Genomic DNA, 24341 nt, shown 5'->3' with positions numbered 1-24341 from the left:
GTTGCCCTAGACACTCAGAAACAAATGTTACAAATCCTAACAGCTTCTCAGGTATGTCACATCAGGTGAACTTCTTACATGGAGAGTTCAGTAGGTCATGTTTAGTTAAACATGAACAAAAAGGAAAGGACAGCAACTGCCATGATTCCAGCTGTGGGTTTTTTCTTCTGACAAGCACCATATTGAAATGAGAGGCATCAGATATTACTATCCATTAACCTTCCAGCTAAGGGTGGCATTTATGACGATTTCAGAAGAAATTCCAAGTTACCACATGGTCTCTGTATGGTCATAAAGCACTGAGGTGTTTTCAATACTCTTCCCCTATAAGTTATCCCCTACCCCTTCCCATTCCCTACCCAAAACACCTGTTAAGGATTTATCTCCTTGTTAAAACAGTTGGCTTTGTCCAAATTAAACCAGGTCAACAGAGGTAGTCGTTGTAAAGTAGGATTAGAAATGATGCACATATGGCAAACAACTCTATTATAATTTAGCTTCTGCCTCTCTGGGATTGTGGGAATCACTCTAGCTTCGTTGCATGAAGCTGAAGTCCTGTTTTGCGAGCTGTTGGATTCAGCAGATTCTATTTAGTATCTTAGACTTAAACTTGCAAGATGAGATTAAATAGAATACAATAGGACAGGGATCAATTACCGATTGAGACATCTGTATAATTAACTTTTCCAGAGAATTGATTATGTCAGATCCAGGTAGAAATACTGTAGGGAATAATACATGTTATTGATTCCAAGAAGCTGAAAACCTTAAGGGAGACAGTAAATCCAAAATCAGAACATTGAATCTTACTGTTGATTAACATTTAAATTCTAATATACTATTTCAACTGAGTACAACTAACCTAAAATCAATTATAATTGCCAAATTTTGTTTTAAGCTTAAACATAATGAAGGAAAAAGCTAAATTCTCCCTTATGAAACATCAAATTGGTATGTAAATACACATACAAAATAACACATAAAGTCTTACACTAACAGAATGGATGTATTTTTTAATTCAATATACTTTATTGTGCAACTACCATACATAAGGGTTTCTCAGTCTTGGCATTACTGATATTTGGGCCAGATAATTCTTTGTTGTGGGCACTGTCCAATGCATTATAGGATGTTTAGCAGCATTCCTGGCCTCCACCCACGAGAAGCTAATAGCATTCACCCTAGTCATGACAATCAAAAATGTCTCCAGACATTACCATATGTCCCCTGGGGGATAAAATTGTCCCTGGTTAAGAACCACTGCACTAGGTAAAATGACAAGCACTGAGAGGCACAAAATTGATTAAAACACGGTACCAGCTGAGTTATTCAAAAAGCTATGATTCTACCTTCACCATTCCTTACACTGAACCAAAAGTAATCAATCAATCATGCTCAAAATTTTGTTTCTTTTCTTTTCTTTTTTTTTTTTTTTGAGGAAGATTAGCCCTGAGCTAACATCTGCTGCCAAGACTCCTCTTTTTGCTGAGGAAGACTGGCTCTGAGCTAACATCCATGCCCATCTTCCTCTACTTTATATATGGGACGCCTACCACAGCATGGCTTGTCAAGCGGTGCCATGTCCGCACCCGGGATCCAAACCGGCGAACCCTGGGCCACCGAAGCAGAACGTGCGGACTTAACCACTGCGCCACGGGGCCGGCCCCAAAATTTTAAGTTTCTTATTGAAATAGAGTCATCAAATATTAACATTAGATGCACCAGAGTAACACAATACAGTAGAAAGTGGAAGACTTAAAACAGAAAATAAATGTAAAATTATTCCTTTGCAAGATATAGAATCAAGTTCCAAAATAAATAAACAGCATTAAATAATATGCATACTAATTTGGATATGATAGAAAATACACTTATTTTCCTATTTAAAACATTATAATTAGAGCATTTAAAATGTCATAAGGCTAAGCATATGTCAATGTTTTCAAGAATTGACTATTAAGTTTATGGATTATTCAAGATTTTTCTTTTCCTTCTTCTTCTCCCTGCTTGTTAGCCATTCCACTTCATTCAAGGACATCCAACTGAGAAAGGTCAAGGTAAATGGAAAGATCCACAATTTAAACAAGTCAACTTTGCTTTTCATTAGCAGCTCTGTTGATTAAAAAGAACAATGTGGTACAAAAAGAACACCAAAACAAAAACTGGGTTATACCATAAGATTTCACTTATCCCCAGCCCTGCTATTCAAGCTATAAAGAGTAAGGTGACTACAACACTTTATTCAAAATGATAGATGGATTAACCAAACAATCAACCTGATCACTTGTAAACAGACAGTGGCAGACAATAAGCTATACAAGTTTTGAAAAGCAAACACAAATGTGGGACATTGTCATCATTATTATTAATGTAAGCAGTGCCTACAGAGCATCATCGGAATCATTTACTGTTATGCTGCCACGTCCATATCTCAGAAAAAAGTAGAAGTGGAGAGGTGAGGTGAAATAGTGGAGGGGAAACCATTGCATTAGAAGTCAAGAGTTCCAAATTTACACTCTGGCTCTGCAACAAATCATGTGACCTCTGGCAAGAGAATTAAGCTCTCTTGGGCAAAGTTTCTTCATCTGTAAAATGAGGAAATCAGACTAAGTACCTTCCAGTGCTAAAGTTATATAGCCCAAGCCACCATGAAAGCCCTAAACTTCATACTTCTCAGGATAGAGGTGGAACCCAACCCTGTAAAGCAGAAAGCAGTAAAGATGCCTCTCAACTATTAATAATTCCATGCCAAGCTTAAATGGCTCTAAGGCCAGTGTCTAATAAAATCTAAGATCTCAAAAAAGAGGTCTCCTATTTTTGTCTCAGAGATAAATCATCCTATATTTTTTTTACTTCAGAGAGAAGTAAAGCGCTGCACCCAGACTGAGCCTACAGAAATTTTAAATCATAATTTCTTAACTCTTGAGACATCTAATAGATCCTGCTTTCGTATTAAAAAAGAATAACATTGTTTCTAAAGATCAAAATCAATACAAACCAGGCAACCAGGTCACCCTTCATTGGCCTCTAGTGCCTCTAATCGCTCCTTCACTGGGCATTATTTTCTTCTGCCATAGGTGAACCAATTTGTTGTACATTCTTTGGCACTTTCCTATTTCATGATTTGTAAATGTTTTAATTACTATTTTAAGCAAAGCATTTAACATAGTACATAGCACAGAGAATACTCCATAAATGGGGTACTATTATGAATATCATGCAGGTAGATTTGTATCTTAAACTAGAGCATAAGCAGCTTGAAAGCTGGGTCTATGTTTTCTTATGCTTTTCAGTGCCAAATGCACATCTACGATAAACGTAACACACACACACACACACTTTCCCCAAACCACCTTTTTAAACTCCAACTGGATCATGAAAAAACCAACTCATCACAGTCCCTCCAGCACATTGTTTCAAAGTCCACGTTGTTCAGAGAAAGAAAACACAGAGGAAGCATGCAGAATTGGTATCAAATATTTTCGTCCTTCCCGCCCTCTAATAATATTGTCAACAACACAGAGCAGTACACGCATCTTATCAGAACAGAGTGGGGGGAGGAATGAATGATAAATTCGTGGTTCCACTAGACTAGCACAGAGGCAATAACAAAACAAGGTATGTAACTAGATTCACCTTTCCAAACATAAATACATCACTCTTAATAGAAAAGAGGGAGTAAAAAGAAATTAGACTTGTGGTAGGCAAATCAAAAAGCAAAAGTTATTCGTAACCTTTAGGTCACTTCAACCTTTCTGCTACATCTCTGAATACAGGAAAGCTACGATTTGATTTCTATCATAAATTCAGCGATAGACACAGATTGCCTATTCTGTGTGAGGAAACAATGCCTGCAGTCACCATGCATTTTCATGTATGCAGCTGTGACCCTGGCACTTTCAGAAGCATAGCATAGCACTTACTACATCAAATATGCATTTTAAAAGCATTTCTCTACCTGCTCTGAATTTTGATTTGAAAGCGCTGGTTAGAAGCCAAAAAGAGACTTTTTAAAAAGCTCTGAGGATTTTAGGTTAAAAAACACATAGTAAAAATTTATTATGAAGATTCCACAATGAATATTACTATTAAAAAAAGAAAAATTAAACAATAATTGTAAATCATTATATATCCTGTAGAGTTGTAAGACAAATGCATTTTATCCTTTCCACACAAGCTCCCAGAAAAGGAAGACTTGGAGCAAAAACAATTTTAATTTTCACATTTTTGACTAATTTCATTCTTTCTTTGAGTCTATCAGGCAGATAGGGAGAGTATAAGATTTCTTTGAAATTATAGTTCATATTCCAATGATTCTGCCCTCACACTGAACCTTTCCCAAGATCTCTATTTTAAGAGGCAGGGTTTTAATGCAAAGGTGTCTGCCAATGTCAGAAGTCTGGGACTATTTTAGGAACGTGATGGCGAAGGAAAAACATACAAATACTTAGAGATCCAAAATTTCTATTATTACGTGCCATGATTGAAAAAAAAAAACCAAACTAAAGACAAGGTAAATAGGCTAGTAAGGCAAAAATTACAACATTTTATGGTCTTAAGACATTTATCAGCAAATTACCATACCAATTTTTAAATTAAACATCCGCACTTAGAAGAACTTACAAAGAATTTTCTAATGGTGATTGCTAACTGGAAGATTGTACAATACATGTAGCTTATTCTTTAGGTCTGATTATAAATCCCAGGCAATTAGAACCACAAACCATGAGCAAAGACTTCCCTGGGTGGGAAAGAGGAGAGAAAAGAGGAAATGGAAACAGAAGCAAAACATGCAGTTGGACAGAAAGAATCTAACTGCAGAGAGACAGATGGCCCTTGGAAAGTATTATTGGCTACACTCCCTGAATTACTGCCCTAGCTTCTTTCTTATCCTTAGCTCTGCTGGGCTTTTTCAGGGGCAGATCTGACACTAACATTCCCTTCTTTCCCATCTTCTTTCTCCTGATTTTTCTATAAAGCTGTCCACTCAACCATGAAAGCAAGAATTCACAAGTCCTCTGAAATTATATGCAAAATTTTAAGTACACATGTGTGTACATTTTCTAGGAGAAGGTCCAAAACTTTGATGAGATTCTCAAAGAAGGTCCAGACCCCCCTCCAAAAAAGGGTTAAATACCAGTGAATTAAAGTTAAGTATATCTAAGGAAATTGCTGCAATTCAGCCTTGTTAAGCTCTCTCTTCAAAAACAGTATAAAGTAAGCACTCTTTCCAAAAAACAGGTTATATATGATATGTTCTGCCCAGAAATGGTGGGTCCCTAAGTATTGAAATTTCTGTAACTTCAGCAAAATAAAATATATTTTGTAAATGTCTTCTACTGGTTCCAATACCTTATGGCAGCTTGATTGTGTAGTACAAATGATTTAATAATGGTGTCGTGCGTACTTTACGCTAAATAAAACCAAACATCTACATCTCAGGGGATCCCTTGAGACAATATATTATTGAAATAATCATCTCCCCAAAAAGCAAAACGCTCGCTTCAACAACAAAACCATACAACAGCAACTGACGGTCGATTGCTTTAGGTGTTACAGGATCCCAAGCAATCTCATTAAGAAATAGTAAATGTAATAAGGAATTTCCATAGAAATGAAAAATAATAACTACTCTTAATTAAAGACTAAGAGGTTTACTTTCAGGAACTTACAAAAGGTATTACCTTCAGAATAAATGTAAAAGGCAAAAACAGTAAAAATTCATTGGACTTGGAAAGCATACAAAAATATTCCAGAACACATAAAATGTGGTATATTCATGCAGTGGAATATTATTCAGCCATAAAAAGGAATAAAGTACTGATCATGCTACAACATGGATGAAGCTTGAAAACATTATGCTAAGTGGAGGCCAGATATAAAAGGCCACAGGCTGTATGATTCCATTAACATGAACTGCCCAGAAGAGGCAAATCACAGATACAAACAGTAGTGCTTTCTAGGGGCCGGGGGTAAGAGGTATTGAGAAATGACTGCTAATGGATATGGGGCTTCTTTAGGGCGGCAATAAAAAATGTTCTAGAATTAGATAGTGGTAATGGTTAAACAACTTTTTGAACATACTAAAAGCCACTGAAATGTACACTTTAAAAGGGTGAATTTTATGGTATATTAAATCTCAATAAAAAAGGCATTGGAAAGTATTCCAAACTTAACTCAGCCACATACTATTTTAAATTTAGTTAACTTCTCAATTTTAGAAAAATTCTTGTGTATCATGTGAAGCCTAAGTATATTGCCAATATAATGATAATAATAATAATTTGAATTTCCCTTATAAAGAAAAGTTCAAATCAGAATCTCATTTATTCTCTCAATGTCCCTGGTTAATAGCTTAATTGTGCCCATTTTAAAGATGCAGATGTGGAAGGAAAAAGAGTCGTCATTTTCTAATGTCAGCATGAAATACCACGACATTTTGGGGTATTTTAACCATTTGTCCATGACTCCCAAACCTAGTTCCACATCGGAATCTCTTGTAACTTTAAAAAGATATATAGATTCTAGGTTCCTATCCTGGCTCCCACCCAAGCTTTCTAATCAGAATCTATAGGGGTGGGGTCTCAGAATCTATAGATTAAGTGAATTTGCAGGGATTCCTACCACTTCCACTTTTGAAACATATCTCTATCCCCATTGCCACTAGCACATGTGAAGGGAGTGGTAGAGTTGGAAAATCACCATTTTGAAATCATAATAATGAAAACTGGTTGGGAGGTTGTGAGCTTAACGAGGCACAAGACATCTGCATGGTCTCAAAGTGCCCTCCCCACAGATTACTTACTAGTTACAAGAGGAAAATAACTACACAGTAGAGAAACCAGACATCACCTTGACTGGGTGATCAAAATTAAAATCACCAGTGAGGGGTAAGGTGGACATCAGTGCCTCCAGATGTGATATCCTGAGAAGGACAACAGTATTCAAAAACGTCAAGTCATGAAAGATAAAGAAAGGATGAGCAACAGTTCCAGATTTTAAAAGACTGGAAAGATATGACAACTAAAGGCAACATGTGATCCTAAACTAGATCCTATACACTCAAGATAAAAAGGGAAAAGGTAGAAAGGGCATTATTAAGACAAATGGTAAAACCGGAACATGGACTGTAGATACAAGTATTGTATCAGTGTTAAATTTTTTCAATTTGATAACTGCACTCTGACCATATAAGAGAATCTCCATGTTCTTAGAAAACGCATACTACTGAATATATGCAATCTACTCTCAAATGGCTTTTTAAAAATTACATAGAGAGAATGGTAAAGCAGATGTGGCAAAGTATAAAAAAACTGGTAAACCTGGGCAAATGATATATAGGGGTCTTTTGTACTATTCTTGAAAATTTTCTAGAATCTTAAAATTATTTCAAAATAGTAAGTTAAAAAGAAAAACTTTCCATGACTTCCCACTACTCTTTAAATAAAACCCAGTCTTTGCCATGGTTTTGCATATTGTGGGCCACGCACCCCTCTCCGGGCCTGCATCTAGGCCTCTCCCACGGGCCCTTGAGCACTAAGCTCCAGCCATTCTGCCTCCTGTTAGTTCCTCTAAGGCACCACGCTCTTACACACAGCAGCATCTAGACACATGCTTTTCCCTAGATCTGAAACACTCTTCCTGCACTCTTCACATGGCTGACTCCAGCGCATCTTTCAAAATGGATATAAGAGAAGATGCAAAAACAACTTAATGCTAAGAAAAAGCTGGGTAGCAAAATTAAAACTTGGGCTACAGGGGCCCAAGTTCGCACACTCCACTTCGGCAGCCCAGGGTTTCCACGGTTTGGATCCTGGGCGAGGACATGGCACCACTCGTCAGGCCACGGTGAGGCGGCGTCCCACATGCCACAACTAGAAGGACCCACAACTAAAAAATATACAACTATGTACTGGGGGGATTTGGGGGAGAAAAAGAAAAAAAAAAAGAAGAAGATTGGCAACAGTTTTTAGCTCAGGTGCCAATCTTAAAAAAAATTAAAAAAAAAAAAAACTTGGGCTACATTTTGATATCTACAACCACAACCTGGTCTTAGTGTACTCTGTGTCTGTATTTATCTCGGGATTTTTCTCTTGTTTTTCTGTTTGATGTTCCTAAGGGAGGAATGCATTTGCCTTAAGAGATAAGTGAAAGAATCAATATGAATAACAAAGTACCTCAGTCTTTAGAACACACATGGTTAAGTTCTTCAAATTATCTCTCCATCTAAACAAACTACCTAACACCGCACTAATACACATAAAGAGCACATAACTTTAATCTAGTTGGGGTATAACCATCTATTATTACTGGACTAATCCATTTCAGAGCACACCATCTGCCAAAAACATTTAATATTCCTTATTTCAGAAAGTACAGCTTGATGTTGATCAGACCAAACCTTTTCACAAATAAAATTCTTAACATTGATATTTGTGCATGTCAGCCACTGTCTGGCACATCAGAATGATACATGAATTCTGGAACAAGCAGTTACTGCTCATGAATTCACAGCTATTTCCTCACTTCAGCTGAGGGAAGAGAAGTCTTAAAAAGATTGCCATAATATGAATATGCAGAGGAAAAATTAAAAGCAAAAGCACATGATAAAATTTCAGGGGGAAAATGGCACATTACAAAGCAAATGAGAAAATAAGCCTCTAATAATTTATGAGTCATAAAAATTTAGTTTAGCTATTCTCCCTTGCAACCAAAATACCAGCCAAATATCAGTTCTCTGCCACACTTCCTGTACGGTCAATATTAGAGAATGCTTAAATGACTTAAACGTAAGAGTCTTACCGAAAAGTGGAATTCAAGCTAACCCAAATAAAATTCAAACCAAACAAAAGGGGGAGGGGAAAATAAGCCTTAACGAAAGGATATCTTAATAATGGTAAAAAAATAATAATAATAATAACAATGATGATTAGTATAAAAATTGTTCCCAGGGAGAAAAGGGCCTCTAAAGTTTTTGAAAAGAGTTAAATGCCTAAATCAGGTCACAAATGTGTTGCCCTTGGATTGCATCCTGAGAGCAGAAGTGTGTCTGCCTATCCGGTAATTTTAAAAATCTGAATTGTTTTCCAACATTTACTAGTCAGGAGATTTTACATAAAATGTTATTAATATTGAAAGATATGAAGGTCTGGCAACAACGAATCCCCATTGCCTCATTGCAACAACTAGCCAGCAGTTCTCAACCCTACCTGCACTCTGGAAACCACCTAGGAAGCTCTGAAAAAATACCAATGCCTGAGGCTGACCCTCCAGTCATCCTGGGTAGAGCCCAGCCATCTGCTTGTTTAAAAGCTCCTTGGAGGGCTCTAATGTGCAACCAGAGATGAGACTCACGGGCCTGCAGTTTTACCCTTGGCAGATACTCTCCATTTAATCACAGTAGTCAAATGTACTGCACTGTTCTTCCAGTTACTCCCATCCTACAAGGCACTGGGAGTTGAAACTCCCTTTAAATATTCCTCTCTTAATCTTGTTTAAGCCACAAAACTAAAGAAGGGTGCAGTTCAGCAATATGAACTTTATTAGCTACAAATACTCTACCAGAACATACCTCAAAGCACGGTCAACACACTACCTGTGCATCCAAATCTTGTTAAAATGCAGGTTTCCAGGCCATGCCCCAGACATACATATCACAACTCTGCGGATAATCTCCTCGTGCACTGTAAACATTGAAAACCAGTGTTGTTTTCTAAGAGGGTGCTGAGGGCTCTCTTCCCTTCCTGCTCCTACAACCATCCATTATCTGACCATAAGAACACTAACTTGTCAGGACCATGGAATTATTTCACTGAACAGAGCAAAGAGGTTTAGTCTCTGACATTCTCTCTCTTACATCTGCACTTGGCTTGCTCTCATTAAACTGCTTTTCCTTTAGAGTTGCTCCTTGAGTCTACTCTTCGCCTCTCTATTATCCATGATAGACACAGTAAATGAACTTGGTGCCTTCATGCTTTAGGAACATACAAACCTTCTGCCTCCCAAATAGGGAAGAGAGGCAAGGAGACATGATTAAGCCATTTAAGACCCCCCTAGTCTACCCTAAGGCGTTCCTTGCAGCTCATATGTTGTACCATTAAGCTCCCAGAGGCTCAAGCAATATTTCTCAAATGTGATCCACAAATATATATCTATATCTATATCACTGGGCAGCTGGATAAACATGCTGATTCCTGAGTCTCACACGAAACCTACTGAATGAATGAGAATTTCTGGAAAGTGGGCCAGAGAAGCAGCCCTTTTAACAAGCTCCCCAGGTGGTTCTTACGCACAGGAAGTTTGAGAACCACTGAGCCTTAAGTTCAACAAAGAGAATGCCCTCTCTAGAGCTCCTTCAGGAAATTCACAGCAATGAAGGGAAGCCATTGGCTAACATCCTGGATCCTCACATCTCCCTCTCTCTTCTAATTGGCAGAACTTATGAAATTCGTTACAAACCCTTTAAAACGATCAGATATTCTGTTTTACTGTAATTCAAATTAATCAGCTATTAGGACAAAAAGAAGTAAGAAATAAACTCCAGTTGTATACTAGCAGAATCCTCAACACCATAAAACACAGATTAGTTTCATGCCCAGAAAGCTTACAATTGTCATACTATTTCCATTTTAAATTAATCCTACAGCATAACCAGGGAACACCTCTCGGTGGAGTTCTAAGCTTCTCATATCCTTTTGATGCTTTCATACACAGCTCATCAGTTACCTCTCCAAGGCTGGATGTTGCTAACCAACATGTGGGAAAAAAGGCTCTAAAACAGCATGACAATTTTATGCTTGGCTCAGGTAATCATAGCTCTCTTGAGGGGAATGTGCTCTTCAGGCTCACCTCTCCTCTGTTTCTGCCATCCACAATCCCCCTGGAGGAACTTAAGGTTCTTATACACTCGAATACACTCTGTTGATTTACAGTGCCAAACAGCCATTCACATAAGGGCTCTCCATAAACATTAGTGGATTATGCCAACTCAGGTGATTGATTCTGGACCTCTTAATGTGCCACCAATCTAAAGACAAACCTTATAGAGCCAGAATGATTTCAGCTCCTCAAACTAGGCTCCCTATCCAAAACTCGCACATATTGTCTTTTGAAAACACAACTGCAGTTAGAAGAACCAATTACAGGAGAAAATGAATTATAAATAGGAAAACAGGTGAAATATTACAGATGACTGAGGTCTGGCACTCACACACAGTGAGGACAATTGTGTACGAAAAGGGGAGCAACTCTAATTCTTCTGTATAATAGAAAATTTCCTCATACCATCATCTAAACCAGTGCTTCCTAAACTTTAAAGTGCCTATGAATTACCTGGAAAATCTTACTGGAATGCAAGCTCTGATTCAGGCAGGCCGAGATTCTGCATCCCTAACAAGCTCGCAGGTACTGCTAATGCTGCTCGTGGCTCTGCTACTCCCTAGCATGGTGGGGAAACAGCAGCATCACCCGGGAGCTTGTTAGACAAGAATCTTGCACCCACCCAAGACCTAAGCAAAGAGAAGCTGCCACTCAACAAGGTCCCAGGTGATTAGCCCGCACATTAGAGAGCAGCTGACTTACCATCTTGTACTCGCTGTGAATCAGAATCACCTGGGGCCTTTTTAAAACTACAAATGCCTAGGCCTCACAGCAGAGATTCTGATTGAGCTGGTCTGGGGTATTTGATGGTTCCTATGTTTGTTTTTAAGCACATCCAGGTGATTCTAATGAGCAGCCAGCATTGAGAACCGTTGAATTAAAAACACCCTACCGGGTAGAGGAAAATATGGAGCAACTGCTAAAAGGAGAGGAATTTCTTTCAGGGATGATGAAAATGTCCTAAAATTATTATGGTGATGGTTGCATAATTCTGTAAATACACTAAAAACCATGAAAATTGTATACTTTAAATGGGTCAATCGTATGGTATGTGAACTATATGTCAATAATACTGTTATATAAAAATTAAAAATTTCAGTAACTTTCCTATTTTAAAATAAGTAAATAGCCCCCACTGAACAACAACGAAATGGAATTATTTTCTGTCCTGGATCTCTGGCCCAAGACTCTGAATTTCTTTTAAAAATGAGAAAAAATGCAGATGTTTACATGACTCATTTAGAAACATTAAGATGAGCTCATCTGCTCCTTAGGTTCAATTCTGGTCAAGGTAATGGATGGAGGAGAAACCTGAAATGAAAACTTTGTATCACAAACCACATCGTGTTAAAAAAAAGAAAAGCATACTTATCAATTTGGAAAAGTTTACCCTGCACACCCCAAGTTTCCACAGTATTTTCAAATAAATAATTTTCCTTTTGTGCCACCTACTTAAAAATAAACTGGGTTAACTAAGAAGTTAACAATGAATTTATTAATCCATTGTACTACATTCTTCCAACTTTTCTGTATCTATGAAGACATTCAAAACAGATGTTAAGAAAAATGTATACAGAATGCAAATCAGACATTGTTCAAAAAAATTGGCACAAGAAACTCTTGCAAATGTACCATAAAAATAAAAGAGATCATAAATAGCCCTAAAATTTCAGGAAATATCATTGCAATACATGAGCCATTGTTTACTTCTTCTCGAAAGGAAAGCACTATAGATATACACAAATAAGAGGTACCACTATGTATTTTGGAGAGACTCTCTCACAGCTTCTGATAGCTGTGGTGTCAAATGCTCAAAACAGCAGGTGCTCTATGCTCAAGCCAATGATGGTTCACAAGTATCTGATTTACTTTCCCTGTTGGATTGCCATAACCTGTGTAAGCCATTTTCCCCTGTGAACCTGTGCCCTTGTTTCTGATCCCATGTTCTCATTCCTATGAAACAGACACATTCTGGATGCATCACTGAACAGAGTCCCTAGGACAATATACACTGATTACATGGCATCTTCTGAGGTCCTCTGCTCCTCTCTTAAGAAATGGCTTTCTGGGATGTTTAAGGCAATAGACAAGGTCACCTTCACAAGTAAGTATGGTACCCTCCCTTGTCCACAACTCCCCCACAAAGAAGCCAATGCATTTTACTGTAATTGTTGCTGTGTGTATTTTCCTTTTAAAATAATTCTACCATATTACATTCTATAGATGACAAAGAAAAGGTAAATCAATGCTCCTACCTACTGACCTTGTCCTGGGTGACAACCTTTGGATAGTCTCTTATTACTTCATATAGTGAGGAAGTCTACCCTCCCTCCTAACCTAAACCCCCCTCTGCTTTAAGTACATTTGCTCGATGAACTCTTCAGTTTTCATAGTATTGGAAAGATGGTTATATATCCGACAGCAAAAGAATGACCTGAATTTTGGGTAACAGATTTCAATTCCAAGGAAGCAACCCTAAATAAAACCCACATTGGTGAAACTCAACATGTTGTCAACTCTATCTCAATCCTTAGAATCTTTGAAATAGTAACCTCCTGAGAGGTCAAGACCCAAAATCACTGTTGAATTAAATAATTAATTCTTAATGGATTAGCATCTCTCAGTTCATAACTTAGTCAACAATTCACACACACACAAAAACTTTTAAAGAAAGGAGCAAAGGCTTACCTAATATTATATATATCCTGAATATTCTTCTCCCCACCCTGTCCTTCCTTAAGAGCTTGTATTTGTAATAATTTCATAATGGCTTTTATCAAGCCATGTGTATTCCTGTAAAGAAATATAACAACATGTTAAGTGTTATAGACATAAAGTAAATATTCTAATCAGGCACTTAATCCTGCCATTTTTAAATAATTGGAACACTCACACCCATACTGCACAGTAGCCACCTACACGCACCCAGCTGTTTCTACAGCACAGCCAAGAAGAGGCCTACAAGTGGACAGCTCCCAACCAACACGTTTAAAGGAGGAGAAGCAGAGCTGAAGAATCAAACCACCAACCTTTCAACCACCTCCCTACACACACTTGGGGGAAAATCAATCAGAAAGAAACAAACATTAGCCCACAAAATTGCAGGCAGGGACCACATCAGTGACCCATACTGAATAATCAAGTCCTTCATTTACAAATATTAGCAGAACATGAATAATAACCAGACGTATGAAATGGATCAGCCATTCAAAAGAGTCGGTCAGGGGACCAATCAAAACAAATAACCCCCATTAAAACAAAGTTAATGGGAGTGGGGAGTAGAACGTCAAATTTTTTCCTTACTCTCTGTAAGAGGTAGGAGGACAATATATCAAAAAGAAGAACAGCCTGCTCTTTTCATTTTTTCCCCTACTTATTAAATTTTTGTTAGGAGATTTTTTCCAGTTTTACTGAGGGAAAATTGACAAATACTGTTGCAATATATTTCAAATATACAACATGAATATGCATACATTGTGAAATAATGGCCATAATCAAGTTAATTAATACATCCATGACCTCATATGGTTACTTTTTTTTATTGCAATAGCCAAGAAAGAACCACAGTGATGCCAGTGAAGTAGGACTCTTGCCTCTCTTCCTCTAACCCTGTCCCCTACCAATCGTGGGGCACGTAGAAAACAGGGGAAGCAGGCAGAGGAGAGCAAGGAGGCATCAGTGGTCCCCCTGACATTGCAGGTTCCCAGTCAACTCACATTCCCCCAATTTATGACAATACCTGTTTCCAGTCCTTTATTGATTTTATACTTTAATTTAATTACTTTGGAATATATTTGGTATATAGTTAAATAATTGTCCTGGTATCATTTATTGAATGATGATTTTTTTTTTTTTTTGGTGAGAATGCTTAAGATCTACTCTCATAGAACACTTCAACTGTACAATACAGTATTGTTAACTATAGTCAACATGCTGTACATTAGATTCTCAGAACTTACTCATCTTATAACTGGAAGTTTGTACCCTTTGACCAACCTCTCTCCATTTCCTCTACCCCTCCAGCCCCGGCCAGAACTACCATTTTATTCTCAGTTTCTATGAGTTTGACTTTTTTTTTTTAGATTCCACATATAAGTGATTCCATACAGTATTCATCTTTCTCTGTCTGACCTATTTCACTAGCATAATGCCCCCCAGCTTCATCCATGTTGTCAGAAATTAGCCTTTTTAAATAAAGATCTCCCTGGGAACTAGAAAGAAATCTTAGAAATTTTTGAAAAAACTGTTAGAGGCCAGCCCCATGGCCAAATGGTTAAGTTCACGCACTCCAATTTGGCGGCCCAGGGTTTCACTGGTTCAAATCCTGGGCACGGACATGGCACCGTGGCTCATCAAGCCATGCTGAGGGGTCATCCCACACGCCACAACTAGAAGGACCCACAACTGAAAATACACAACTAGGTACTGGGGGGCTCTGGGGAGAAAAAGGAAAAATAAAATCTTTAAAAAATAATTGTTAAATGGAAAAAAGTAATTATTTTTTAGTCATGGTTGTTAACATTTAGGAGCACCTATTGTAAGCTAAGTGTTTAACATGTATTATATCATTTACTATCCAGAATAAAGCAGGTTACAAATCACCGTTAACTTTGTTTTGGGGCTAGGACAAGACTTGGACTTTATATTGGTACCATTTGGTACAATTATGTCAGGCGTTATTGAGTATACTCTTTTATGGCATTTAAAGTTTTCCAACTGACAAGAGGTTTGGCCACACTGTCCACCATGTTAACCAATAGCCATACGTGGCTACTGAGCACTTATAATGTGGCTGATCCAAACTGAGATGCGCTGTAAGAATAAAATACACGCTGGATTTAAAAGAGTTAAGACACAAAAAAGAATGGAAAATATCAAGTATATTTTTTATATTGGTTACATGTTGAAATAATATTTTTGATAAATGGAGTTACATAAAATACATTATTAAAATTAATGTCATCTGTTTGTTTTTACTTTTTAATGTGGCTACTAGAAGATTTTGAATTACATATGTGGCTCACATTATATTTCTGTTCCACAGCACTACTGGAGACACTCATATGGTTTAGTTTGGTTTCTCTTGTAGTTGAAGCATTTTCCACAATCTTTACAACAGTATGTTTTCTCTTTCATATGGATCTTCTTATGACCATGCCATGTAGACCTGGGAATGAATCTTTTGTAACAGATACCACATGTGTGGGTTCTCTCCTGTGTGGATCCTCCGATGAACACAGAGGTCTCAACACTGCATGAAGCTTTCCCCTAAGATTCTCTCTCCCGTGTGTATTCTGTTATGGATGTCAAACAGATTTAGCTTTTCTGGCACACCCTACATTGGTATGGTGTCAATTCCACAGTACTTTATTTTGACCAACAATATGGTCGGTTAATCTCATTGTGACTCAATAAAAATTAAAGAGTAAATTTTTTAAAAATTGGAATGAAGGGCCAGCCCAGTGGCACAGCGGTTAAATTCGCGTGCTCTGCTTCAGTGGCCCAGGGTTCACTGGTTTGGATCCCGGGTGTGGACTCACGAATCACTAATCAAGCCATGTGGTGGCAGGTGTCCCACATATAAAGTAGAGGAAAATGGGCAAGGGTATTAGCTCCAGGCCAATCTTCCTCAGCAAAAAGAGGAGGACTGGTGGTGGATGTTAGCTAAGGGCTAATCTTCGTCAAAAAAAAAAAAAAAAAGTAAAGTAAATAAATTTAAAAAACAAATAAAAAATTGGAATGAACTGTAGTTGTCTTAATAAGATCTGCTGCATGGCATCTCTTGGAGCCCTCTTTGGAATAGAGGTATTGGCTTGTTTTCTTCCTTTGGGACTGCTCAGATTCTTCTGAGAACCTTCTCTATTGATACTGAGTTTCTAGAATCCTCTTCCTCTGAAGCTTAGGAAGAAGACATCTCAACATCCAAACTTTCACAATAAATTCCTGCTTCGCAATTCTTCACACCATTCACTTTTACAGACTCAGAACCATTCTGTAGCTGAGGAGCCTAGACTTTAAGGAATGGTATCTTCCAGTATATCCTCCAGCTCTTCACAATTCTTCACACTTTCCTTTACAAAGACCTGGAGATAGAAATCACAACTGTTCTATAGCCAATTTATCAAGAATCTAGTCCTACGTGTGAATGTCCAGCCTCAGTCATAGAGAGCAGTTTACAGAGGCTCCTCAGAGCTTCAGTGAGACCTGACTTCTCCAAATATATAAATTCACCAAGGCTAACTCAACAGTCCTCAGGGTTGCAGGCTTGCTTTTTGAAAGTTATTTCCTCAAGATGATACAAACCCCTAAGGCTCTGACCCAGGCCTGTGCTTCCATGTTAAACGAGACCATGAAATCTCAGGTCTGTAGCTATATTTAGTGGATAAATTCTCATCATCACTGAATAAGCAGTTCCTAGATTTCAGTATCTAACCCAGACTTATCATGGGGGGGCGTCTCCTCTGGTTTGCCTTGGTGAGAGGGTCAGTCTCTACATGTTCAGAAGCCTCCTTGTCTTCCAGCCTTCAACATTTATGCAACTGGAAATCAGCTCTAACGTCTGATTTAAGCTAAAGCGACTCCATTTATATACAGCTGGAGAAAGTCCAGGACTCACCGAGTAACAACATAAGCCCACTCCCTGGGCCTAACGATTAGTTCAAATGGTGCTCATTTTAGATGATCAGTGTTGATTGAATTTGTGACTGAATTTCTTTCAAGAAATATGGATTCATTAAATAATCCTTTTTTGCACGTGAAACTATATTGGTTTCCCATATGTAATGATTTATTTGTCACGACTAGTTTTGGAGAGGACAGATAACAGACCTACGATTTTTAACCAATTTGGGTCACTCGCCCCTTTATGAAAGCAGCAGAATCACAAGGAAAAGCACATCCATTGTATCTGCACTGAATTCCAGGAGTTCACAGAACCACTGAGGCTGATAAATGATGTCCAGTTTTTTAACCTTAAGTTAGGTCTTGCTTGGTCTTATTTATGGATCCAGATTTTACTGTGTGGATAACTGAGTCTGTACTATATTTTTAGCAAGAGTGTAGCATGAATAGATAATTTCTGAAAGATGATAGCATTAATCGAATCACATACAGATCCATGCAAACAGTAACACATTCGCCGTAAATTCAACTGAATAATTATTTAAATTATTTAAATATTTCACGTGGGTTTAGAGAAATGGTTTCAGATTAATTTTTACTTAAATCCTTGCTTTAATTCTAATTAGCTAGGGAACAAGAGGCAAACCGCTTAATGCCTGGGAGCCTCAACATCCTCATCTGTGCAGCCTAGAATCACGATAACAAGCCCAGTTCTTGTGTTGTTTTAAAGAATAAATAAGAGTATGTCAGTGAAGTATCTGGTTATTTTTTCAAAAAGTTGTGAGAATCTAATACACGTAACTATACTATAAAGATTACAACTGTTTTTACTCTTTACAAATGAGGCTATGCAAATACAAGACTTAGAGTTAATGAATGATGAAGCCTCAAGTGTGCCTAAAACTAACTCTATACCCACCCTAACTCCTAATATTTTCCACCTCTCCTGACAAAACTCTTTTTCTTGTTTTCAAGCCATTGTTACTCTGCATCTGAGATCTACTTTTATAAAATTAATATTTTTTATTGAATTCTGTATGATTGCAGAAAGAGGTTTAATAGTTTCAATAGTGCTGAAAATCAAAGTAATGAATTAGAAGAAAACATAACTACTGGAGAAGCAAAAGTTCAAAGATAGGGTAAAAGAAAATCTCACTGGACTTAAGTCTTCAAATTGAAATGGCTACAAAGTGCTAGGCAAGATAGCTAAAAACATTGATTGCAGACATTTCTCAACTCTAAAGATAAAAAGAAAATCCTATGAAAAAGAAAATCCTTCTAGATTTTGTAAAATGAAAGCTATAAAATAAAGACCATTAGACGGACATCATTTCTAATTTGGCATCAGAATTCTCATTCGTAACAGTCAATGAAACAAAGTATATGGAATTATACAACTTAATAAACCTACCCCCCCCAAAAGACTGAGATGAATGTATGAAGACAAAAGAAATATCTTCAGACATAATATTCTGAAAACTTTTCCTAAAGAAGTTCTCCAGTTAAAAGACAATGCATGATGACTGCACAGCTTTGTAAATATACTAAAAACTACTGAGTTGTATACTTTAAAAGGGTGATTTTATAATATGTGAATTATATATCAATAAAGCTATTATTTTTTTAAGATAAAGCATAAGAGAGAATTGAAGAAATAAAAGATGTAGACTACAAAGAACTTTGATCAGAAAGAATACCAGAAGAACTTACAATCAAGTCTTTAATATTTTTCAAATATGGCTATAATGCAAGGGCCAGCCCAGTGGTGCAGCAGTTAAGTGTGCACGTTCCGCTTTGGCAGCCTGGGGTTCGCCTGTTCAAATCCCAGGTGCAGACCTATGCAAGGCTGTGGAAGGCATCCCACTTATAAAGCAGGGGAAGATGCACACAGATGTCAGCTCAGGGCCAGTCTTCCTCAGCAAAAAAAAAAGAGGATTGGCAGCAGATGTTAGCTCAGGACTAATCCTCCTCAAAAAAAAAAAAAAAGATTAAAGCAATTGTTAAGAGAGGATTTGATGGAGAAATGTGAAAAAAGAACCAAAAAAAGACAATCTGTATCTAAAATTCCAGATAGTTCTAGCAAAGTTAGTGGGGAGGGTTTTCAGGGGAGACAAAACATAAAGTTAATATAAGAGATAGTCTGAGATGAAATATTTACAACACATATGACAAACAAAGGATTAATATCCATAAAACAAGAAAAGCAACAAAATCAGGCAAATCATATAATAGAAAAATGAGCAGAGAATATAGATAAGCAAATCACAGAAGAATTAAGATTCATGATAACAGGTGTCAATGAGTGAATGAGGACATAAGCACTTCCATGTTGAACATACATTGGTTAAGCCTTTATGGAGAGCAATTTGGCAATATCCATAAAAATTTTAAATGCACATACCCTTTTTCCCATAAACTCTGCTACTAAGAACCCAGCCTATAGAAATGCCCTTACATATACCCAGAATAAAATATTACACTCTATTTGTTATCTTTAAAAAAAATGGAAGAAATGGGCCGGCCCCATAGCCGAGTGGTTAAGTTCGCGCACTCCGCTGCAGCAGCCCAGAGTTTCGCCAGTTCGGATCCTGGGTGCAGACATGGCCATGTACAGGTGGCATCGCACATGCCACAACCAGAAGGACCCACAACTAAAAATATACAACTATGTACTGGGGGGCTTTGGGAGAAAAAGGAAAAGATAAAATCTTTAAAAAAAAAAAAAAAAGGAAGAAAAAGACGTATGTTTATCCACAGAGAAAGAGTTAAAATATGATATACCCACATTGTAAATACTCTGCGGCCATTCACAAGGATGTAAACAGATCTATGGAAAGATGTCCAACACATATTAAGTGGAAAAAAGCAAGTTTTAGAACAATAAACATATAAATAGAATATCCAATTTTAAAACACTTAATGTATGCATTCATAGATACTTTTTTATACATCTAGAAATGGGACTCCAATTTCACTGCAATTAGCTCGTCCCTGATTCTGTGCGTCTGGATCTGATTTCAGATCACCCAAGCTTTCTCTCTATTCCAGAGGGAACCAAGACTAAGACTGGGAGGAACCTCTGAGACACCCTGCAGCCCTGAGCATTTCCAGTACTGCCACTTCCTAGTTTTCTTCAGGGCCCAATGAGAAAGTGAATTTTAAAAAAACAAGAAAAGAAAGAGAAGATAATAAAAAGGAAAAGTTTTACCACTTTCTGCTTTCATTATCTACAAGTGCCATTGTTTGAGTTTTCAAAAAAGTACACACTACTTTCATTTTCTATTAGTGAAAAAAGGAAAAAAAGGTTTGTAATCTCAAAGTGAGGAAGGAGTCTCTGAACATAAATAGAAGATTAAATCTGATCTCCTAGATAGACAGCATGAGCATAAATTTAAATAAACAATGAAATAGCCAGTGTCGTTTATTCAGAACCTGTCTTCAGCCACAGTTTAGCACAGACACAAAAACAAGTCAGAGAAAGAAGACTTCTGAGGAACATTTTTGGGAACTGGAATTAGCCCTTTGACAAGCAGGCTGTCTGTGTTTGAGGTACACAGATACACAGAAGAGTTATTTCACAAATTAAGGTAAAGACTTTAATCAGGGCAGAAAAGATCTGATTAGATATTATGACACTTATTCACAGTATAATGTGTTCAGGGGATATCATTTCCAAAAACGGCATATCCAGCTGCCTACTAAACATTCCCACTTCGATGTCTGAATTGTGCCTCAAATTCAAAATGTCCAAAACCAAATTCAGGCTCTTCCCACACACCTGGTCTTCTAATGTTCCCTATCTACCTGTCAGGCAAGCCAGAAATCAGGGAGTCACCTTTGACATATCCCTTTCAGTTATCCTCATATGCAATCCACCTCAAATGCTTCACCCCCTAACTATCTCACAAATCCATTTACCACCCTCCATCTCTGGTGCAAGCAATCAACATCCCTCCCCTGAACTCCAGTAACAGCCACCTAAATTCATCACATAGATATCTACCTATCCCAAACCCAACACTTAATGTTATCTTCATATCACAGCCAGAGTAGGAATGTTTTTCTTCTTTTTGCTAAGGAAGATTCACTCTGAGCTAACATCTGTTACTAATCTTCCTCTTTTTTTTTCTCCTCAAAGCCCCAGTACATAGTTGTATGTTCTAGTTGTAAGTCCTTCTAGTTCTTCTATGTGAACCACCACCACAGCATGGCTATTGAAGGACGAGTGGTGTGGTTCTGTGCCCGGGAATCGAACCCAGGCCACAAAAGTGGAGCATGCTGAACTTGAACCCCTAGGCCATCAGGGCCGGCTCCAGAATAGGAATTTTTGAAACCACTGATAGTCACTAGATAAGACACTTCAATAAATTCCCTCTGCACCTCAAATCTTCAAGATCAGCCACCATGACCTACACTGTCTGGTCCCTACCTACCTTCCCAGCTTGGTCTCAAACTTCTCTCCTTGTTCCTGGCATTCTTTCAGGCCTTCCTACTGGCCATCTTCCCTCCCACTACAGGGAGCCGGCACATGCATTTCCTATAAGCGGAAAGTTCTGCCCTCTCCTATTCGCCTAGATAAGTTCTATTCATTCTTCAGTATTATCTTAGGTGTTACTTTGTCAGGAAAGCCTCCCTTAACCTCCATGATGAGGTCAGACTCCCATATTAAAGGCACTCCCAGCACAGTGGACTTTGTCTGAATGTATTTAATATATAATTGGGCAACTAAGATTATGGCAATCTCTCCCTCTAAACCAAAAGCATCGCAATTGCAACAACTATGTGTGCTTTCTTCACTGAGATATCACAGCACCCAGCACAGGGATAAGGAGATATTCAAGAAATACGTTTCACTAGTAGATGGATAGATGGATAGAAGACAGCTAGGTACTGTCTATGTCTCACTTAGCCACAGAGGTGACCTCTGAAGGTAATTTCTAGTTCTATAATTACATGATTTTACATATGCAGATTGAAATTATAGTATCTGATATCCTTATTATTAAATTTCTCATTTAGTTTATTACTAAATAAACTAATATGAATGGTATTACGAGTTGTGGTTATAGGCCTTTCATTTCAGGTATTGCACGTTTAGCAAACAAGGGATTTGCAAACACTGGGAAGATAAAATTAATATAATACCCTTTATATTATCAGGCAATGAAATAAGCCTGTTGGGGGAAGGGAGGCAGGTGTTTTATGTTGGAGCTTTTTTTTTAAATACATCTTAATCCATGTACTTACAACATTAAAACCAACTTAAGACTCCTGATAGAAAAAGTAAAAGACAAATATTCAGCCTGGTAAATAGAGATTGAACTACTGTGTTGAAGACTGCCCACCACGCAGCCAAATTCACCACACTGCAAATTAACTCCTAAGAGAGTTCTAGCACTATTAGATGGTTATCAGAGCAGATGCAAGAAGTCCCCTTTGGAAGATGCTATTTTCTTTCACTCTTCTGAATTCATTTGTTATATATGAAAATCATTACCCCGCCATAGGACTTGAACTTTACTTAAATTTCTCTCTCTCTCTCTAGCTGCTTCTAAAAAGTGGGCCCAAAATAGACTCTCAAAAATGAATTTTAAAAAAGAGGGAAGAGGGGGCTGGCCTGGGGGCGTAATGGTCAAGTTCGCATGCTCTGCTTCCGTGGCCCAGGGTTCACCGGTTCAGACCCCAGGTGCGAACCTACACACTGCATACCAAGCCATGCTGTGGCAGGCATCCCACATATAAAATAGAGGAAGATGGGCACAGATGTTAGCTCAGGGCCAATCTTATTCAGCAAAAAGAGGAGGATTGGTGGCAGATGTTAGCACAGGGCCACTCTTCCTCAAAAAAAATAAAGTAAAATAAAAAAAAGAGGAAAGAGGACTGAAATACATCAATTATGGTTAACTCCATGAGCTCACTATATTTCTCTACAAAATAAAATCTAACTGGTCAACACTGAAGTATGCTAAAAAAAAGAAAAAAACATTATTTTGAAGTTTAGTAAACAAACAGAAAGAATCATGTATATATCCTGTCTTTCCTATTCAAACCGTACTACTGGGCAAACCAAACAGTACATATGGGGAAGGTTCTCTTTATAGCAGTATTTCATGTAATAACTGAAAAAAAATGATAGAATTAGAACATCACCATTTTGAAATTCCTAAGGAATTAATGGACCTAGCCATCAAGCATCAACAGCTAACATCAAGAAAAAAGAAAACCCTCAGACATTACGTCCCTCCTATGGAAGAACACATTACACCTATGAAGAAGTCTTCTCTGCTCTGACATCTGAACCCAACAACAACAACTGAACCTAAATCTCATGAAATTTCTGGAAAAAATTTTCAATTTACAGAAAATACAGGGAAATAAGTTAAAGCACACCACAGAGATGCCATCAGCAAAACCCACATTGTGGGAATCACTGCAAAGAACCAAATCTCTTCAACAAACAGTAAGGAGAGAAAGAGACAGAGACAGGGAGACGGACAAATGTGAGGGGAGATCTTACAGGTTAAAAGGGAGATAAAAAACATAAGGACCAACTCTTATTTGGATGATCATTCAAACTGTAAAAAAAAAAAAAAAAATTATGAGGTAATGAGATGTCTGAAGACTAACTGGACATTTAAAAAAAATGATACACACACACGTACATCCAGGTGTAATAATGACATTACTGCTGTGTTTTTGAAAAAGACTTACGTACTTAAATATCTACAGAAGAAATTACGCAATGTCTGGTATTTACTCCAAAAGAATATGAGCAGGATGGAAGTGGATGGGATTATGGAGGAAACGAGATTAGCCCTGGGTTAATGGTTGTTGGGCTGAGT

The 24341-nt window shown here is 37.6% G+C and overlaps 1 protein-coding gene across 2 annotated transcripts in view; it reads right to left on the bottom strand.

Moving 5' to 3' along the window:
- The window catches only part of FOCAD (focadhesin), a 270438-nt gene that overhangs the window by 205321 nt on the left and 40776 nt on the right, over positions 1-24341 (bottom strand). For both annotated transcript variants that reach the window (XM_046664479.1, XM_046664480.1), the window contains exon 5: positions 13567-13671. In XM_046664479.1, coding sequence (XP_046520435.1) covers positions 13567-13671 — 105 coding nt within the window. The remainder of the gene's footprint in view (positions 1-13566; positions 13672-24341) is intronic.

The sequence above is a fragment of the Equus quagga genome, chromosome 6, assembly GCF_021613505.1.
Source record: "Equus quagga isolate Etosha38 chromosome 6, UCLA_HA_Equagga_1.0, whole genome shotgun sequence".
NCBI lineage: Eukaryota > Metazoa > Chordata > Mammalia > Perissodactyla > Equidae > Equus > Equus quagga.
The sequence above is the reverse complement of the archived record's forward strand: the minus strand, read 5'-3'. Positions and strand labels throughout refer to the sequence as shown.